The sequence below is a fragment of the Euprymna scolopes genome, chromosome 42, assembly GCF_053919585.1.
Source record: "Euprymna scolopes isolate OS-2025 chromosome 42, ASM5391958v1, whole genome shotgun sequence".
NCBI classification, from domain to species: Eukaryota; Metazoa; Mollusca; class Cephalopoda; order Sepiida; family Sepiolidae; genus Euprymna; species Euprymna scolopes.
In genome coordinates this window covers 69,713,220-69,719,219 of record NC_136523.1, presented here as the reverse complement: position 1 = coordinate 69,719,219, position 6,000 = coordinate 69,713,220, and the positions used below count along the sequence as shown (strand labels likewise).

Genomic DNA, 6,000 nt, shown 5'->3' with positions numbered 1-6,000 from the left:
CCGAAGTGCAGAAGACCAATTTCCAGCATTTTAAAATACTGAGATGATTGACAAAATTGCCCAAAGGTATTGAAAATGTATTTCCTTTAAGCAACAATTGAATAGCTTTGTAAGAATAGGAGCTAGTTCCTGTTACACTATAATTGCAATGTTGTCATCAAGTTCTTTATAAGTTTGGCAATATCGAAGACTGATAAGTATTTATATGTCACTAATTGTTTACAATCATAGGGAGAAATCCAGGAGATAGGTAACCCTGATTGCAAAGGGTGGAATTTGATTTTAAAATTTTAGCATTTACAAGTGCATCTTCAGTGATAAATATTTGCCTGGTTCAATTCCAGCATCTTTGAATGTTAAAATCTTTAAATGAAAATGAAATAATTCCTTGAAGCATCTTTTAAATTTGCAAATTGAACAACAAAGCCACTAGAAGTACAAATAAAATTAAAATATATATTTTTTTATTTTGGTCATTAAGTTTTCGGGAGTAAATTCTTTCTTCAGAGATGAGAAGTATTTCATATTATTAATATAAATAGTTGTTGTTGTTGTTGTTGTTGTTGTTGTTCAGGACATGCTTTGAAATGATGCATTTGAAACAGATCTTGGGAACTTTAACAGCACACGGCAGGCTGGGAAATTTAATAAAAATGAATTCTGGAAGCATCTCCAAAATTTTTCATTAAAAAAAAATGTACAATAAACCTTATTTGTGGCTTCTAGCAGCTTTAATTTTTTTTTCATGCTAACATTCAATATTTCAACGTTAAAAACTGACTTGAATTAATGGCTTACATTTCCTTAATATGCATAAGCTGTTGTGCCTGCCATTTTCATTACAACAGCACAATTTTTTTAATGTCAGTATAAACTAACAAACAAATCTCTGCTTTTCATTTTTTAAAAGATAGGAAAATAATTTTATCTCAATTCATAGAAAGAATTAAAAGAAAACTTTTCAGAATGTTTGTAAGTTTATTTAAGTTGAAATTCAGATCTCTAAAAAAAAAAAAAAAATTTTTTAATATTAAAAAAAAGAAGTTGCAAAACATTTACATCTTATACTATAAGCAGTCCATAAACAAAAGGTCACTTTCTTTCATACTGTTTTTTTTTTTTTTATTCCAAGTGATTTGTAAACAAGCTATATCATATGTATCTTTTGAGTGGAAATTCTTATATTTAAAAAAAATATGTATAAAATAAATGAAAGCCATATTTTATCTTGAAAATCATCTGATCAGATAAAGAATGATTTGTAAAAGTTTTAATTTTAAACATAAAAAAATTTCATTAATTTCAAAAAATGTAATGAATTTAAAAATTATTTAAAAAAATAATAAATAAATAATATTCAACATGTAACCCTATTAATGTACATGAACATATAAAAGATGGCAGATCTAAAAGCATCTAACCTCAATAAAAACTTTTCTTTTATGGGTAGTTGTAGTTTCTGTGACAATCATATGTTTTGGTAGAGAAAACGTGGCAGCATCAGAAAAGATAATCCTGCATTACAACAGGAAGATGCATTGCTCCCATTAGCGGAGAATCACTTAGATATCATCAGCCACTGAAAGATTCGAATAAAAGTTCCTGGAAGGAACAAATCAGGGGAATCCAAAACGAATTCTCAACATGATCAAGTTAAACAAACACAAACAGCAGCAAACTTGAAGTATAAGTATTGTTTGTAATGTAAACAAGACAACAAATGTTTATTTTTCAAGTAAATTTAATTTGAAAACTTGTTTTTAAGTTAGGAATCAGAATTTATAGAAGAAACGGGAGTTTGGAAAAAAAAAAAAAAAAAAAAGGTGTTTGTCAAACTAGAATAACTTCTTCATATAAATATGTGTGTAAATTGTTGTGAAAAAATAAATTAATGTTGCTATTTGAATCTGTTTGTCAAATGACATCATATAAATAATAAGCAGCAACTAACTTGAAGTATTAGTATTAATGGTAAATAAAACGATAACTGTTTTTCCAAGTAACATTATTGATTGAATTTGCAATAATTTGGAAATATTTTTTATTGTATGGATACACAAATATATTTAAATATATAAGCAGGATGTCAAAAAAGTAAATATAATTTTTTTATTTTGACTTTATCGATTTGTTTTGCTAATAATCTTAAATCTAAATTTAGTATACATTTAATTGGTGTGTTTATAGTTTTATGTATTTTGTTCAGTTTCATTATAAGGCTCCCCTCACCTACAATTATTATTTTGCAATATATTTCAATAACATGAATAGGTTAGCCTAATTAATCCGAAGCAAAAATAAAATTAGACTCAATATTTGGAACGTTTTTGTTTTTTAAGGGAGGTTGCATTTGATCAACACTGCTGTGGAGCCACGATTTAATAAGTTGTTTTGCTTTTAAATCCTCTGAAACAGTGTTACATGGTAGACAACTGATGATCCCTGAAATAACATTAGGACCAATATGAATTTGAGAAAGCAAATTGATACAGCAATTGCAGAAGAATAAATTGATTTACTGGCAAAATAATTTTTCCAATAAAGGACGAAAAATTACTATTTGTATTTTGTATATAGTTTTAAAGGTTGAAAAACTTCCAGGACACATGATTTGAAAGAGAAGAATCCTAAATGTATTTTGCATGTGACATTAGCAACATAAGAAAAAATAAAAAAAGCAATAATTTTTATGTGAAAGTTTGGTGATGATGATCTTGGTGTGTGAGAGAATGGACATAAGTCAAACAAGTTCCATTGTGTTGGGTTAGGGTTAGGGATAGGGTTAGGGTTAGGGATAGGGTTAGGGTTAGAAAAGTTATATCACTCTTTTTCTTAATCCAAAAATACATTATTGTTTTCAGACAATATTTTGTATCATGAGTTCAAATAATTCTTCAATATTGTTCCGTCTTGTCTTGTATCTTACACCAGTCGGGGAGACTATTGTTCTCTAGAAACGTCTCGCGTGATACAGAACGGTTTGGTAATGTAATCATTGCTCCAGCTATGGCACCTGAAGTAGAAAAAAAAAATGGTCTTTTTGAATTGGAAACTACAAAAGACAAAGATAGCCATTATGCTTACCACTACAACAAACTGGAAGACACACAGACAAATCACAGTCCATCTGGGAGCATGAACCCCCACTCATAACATCAAACAGAAAGTTCTACGATAAAGACACAAAAAAGTAAAAAAGGTACTGCTCTCCTGACGAATGTAATTGTCAAGAATTACTATGATTTAAATACAGCTGAGAACAGAAACATTACAAAATAACGAGACCTCAAAACTGACTTGCAAACAACATGTTTGTCTTAGGAAAATTCTAATGATTGTGCTGGGTGAAAATAGTTTCATCAAACAAAATCTAAGAAATTACCTCGACACCATCATCTGTAAACCAAGCTGACAGCAGTACTAAAATGGGATAACATTGCTGTTTCTGGTGTTTGCCAATGTTTGCCAAAAAGCTGTTCATATTTTTGTCAAGATAATTTCTCCCAGAAGTGACTTTGAAGATCTCCATAGATGCCTCCATCAAATTTGGAAATAGCCAAACCTATGGGACTTGTCTCTCAATGTCAACAAATGAAACCACCTTCCAAGTCGGTTCTTCACCCAACATTCCATATGATTTTGAATTTGGCCAAGTGATTCTGAACGAGATGATGCAGTTCAAGGACTTGGGTGTTATGGTTGAGTCCTCCTTTGTTTCTACTGCCCAATGGCAAATAAATTCTGCAATGTGCTCTTTCTCACCTACCACTCATTTGTCAACATGACAATTGACATCTTCCTACCACTATAGGTTTCTCTGGTACAATCCATCCAGGAATACGGCAGCCAGCTTCATCCTTTCGTTTAGTTTGGGATATTTAGCATCTGGAGCAAGTTCAAAGACTTGAGACATGGATGGTCGGTGAACTCTACAAAAAGTCTTAACAATGACTGGAGATCTTCAACCTGCATTTGTTGGAATGTAGATGGTGTGCATGGAAACACCATCCTTGCTTTTAACCATGCATAGTGATTATAATGTGCCCTGTGATCTCTTCTTCAACAGACCAGCTCTGCAGAGAGGGCTTCATGGAAGCTCAAAGAAGTGTTATGTAATCGCCGGGCAACGCCAGGTAGAAAGCATTTATTCAATTATTGGTCTATCTGTCTATTTAACTGTTTGATGATCTAGCAAAGTAAATAATAGACTGAATTGTGGGAAACTAAGTTGAGCAAGCATGCAGGTGCAGAGTGGTCAAAGGGTCATGTTGTGATAAGAATCAAACTCTGTGACCGATCAAACTGCACCGGAAGGTATGCAAACGGGGACCGGATCTGACGTGTCAAGAGTTCCAGTTTGAATAAGCCAAGTTAATTTAAGGGAGTTGGTTTCAAGACATCAAAGAGACAAGATGGGTTAAACAGGCTTCCTATAAGGGAATGACGGTTTCCAAATAGATGCAGAGAAACCACAAGCCAAAAGTCGTCCTCACTCAAGCTATGCTGTGACGAAATGCCTTGGAGTGAATAAAGAATATATAAAAACATACATTTTGGATTCCTGCTTTGAGACGAACAACAAATTTCCTAGAGGCCCAGCAGAAGACAGGTATGTCATTATGTATATGTTGCTATATGTTCACACACACACACAGACTAGGCAAGCGTGGCCTGATCAAAAAAAGAGTTCAACAAACAAATAAAAAAGTAAATACACAAATAGATAATTAAGTAACAAACAGACATGTTTCACATAACAAAAGTTGTATCGGAAATGACTTAAGTCAAAAGGTATCTTTTTCAGTTTAAGGAGGGAGTCGTTGCACCAGGCTGCCAGAATCAGTAGTCAGCCTAACAATTCAAAGTAGTGCTTCCAATGGGTTTTTTTTTTCTTTTTAATACAATAAACATTCCTGGTCGTCTTACGGTCAAACTTTTTGAAATATATTTTTTTAATGAAAGAATTAGAATTTGGAACAATTCATTTTAAAATAAGTAAATCAGAGTTGTTTTACGTTAGTGACATCAGGTTAATCACCAATCGACGACCTTATTTTAATGCGAAAAGTGATAAAAAAAATAATAAAATACAATCAACTGTTGCCATAGTTACCTCCTAGCCATGCAGTATAATTTTCTTTGGAAGGTGGTTGATGAAATTTAAATACTTTCAATTTTAAAGCATCCATATATTTTGTTTTGTTGAGTTGGTCATAAAGTTCCTTCTGGAGTCGACTGTAGAAACCGGGCAGAATACTCGTTCCTCCCATGATAACAATGTTCTCAGCCAAATCTTTGCGGACATCAATAGGGCACTGGAAAAGAAACAACGGGGGAAATTTTCACAAGCTCTATGGAACGTGAACCCTTTATTGAAAATCAGTTTAATGCAAAATGAAAAAAGTTTGTGTATATATATGAAGCTTTATTTTGATGTTATTTTCATTCTTTTGTCAAAATAAGATGTTATTTAAAATTACAATAAGGCATAGGAATTCTTTTTAAACAATGAGACATTCCAACTTTCTGATATAAGCTAACAGCCATTTTAGTTGTTTAATTTTAACAGCATTTCAACCTTGATGGTTATTTCATGCTGAAAAGTGTCCAAAATGATAAGTAAGGATTATATATATATATATATATATATATATATATGAGAGAGAGAGAGAGAGAGAGAGAGAGAGAGAGATATAGATAGATAAAAAAAAAAAAAAATCACACACATACTTGAAAGGAATATGTTTAGCATAACACCATACGTCACTCACACCTTTGAAAATCCAAACCAAAAAGTATTTTCAAATTGAGGAAATTCCCTGCAGCATAATGGAAAATCTAGGATTAGATGGATCTGCCATCGTGAACCAATCTTAAACCGAACACATTAGGTTGGATGTTTGTTTGTTTGTTCTGTTTTACGGCATATCAACCACTTTGGGGTCATTTAATGCCGAAAGGTTAGTTATGTTGTGTTATATATTGGTTTGTACTTAAGGT

At 32.0% G+C, this 6,000-nt stretch overlaps 1 protein-coding gene across 1 annotated transcript in view; it reads right to left on the bottom strand.

Moving 5' to 3' along the window:
- Positions 1 to 1,723: 1,723 nt before the first annotated feature.
- The window catches only part of LOC145267129 (actin-related protein 10-like), a 62,177-nt gene continuing 57,900 nt past the window's right edge, over positions 1,724 to 6,000 (bottom strand). The window contains exons 12-13 of the mRNA XM_080123166.1: positions 5,114 to 5,315; positions 1,724 to 3,013 (exon numbers count right to left, since the gene is read on the bottom strand). Of these exons, the coding sequence (XP_079979292.1) occupies positions 2,895 to 3,013; positions 5,114 to 5,315 (321 nt within the window). The 3' untranslated portion in view covers positions 1,724 to 2,894. The remainder of the gene's footprint in view (positions 3,014 to 5,113; positions 5,316 to 6,000) is intronic.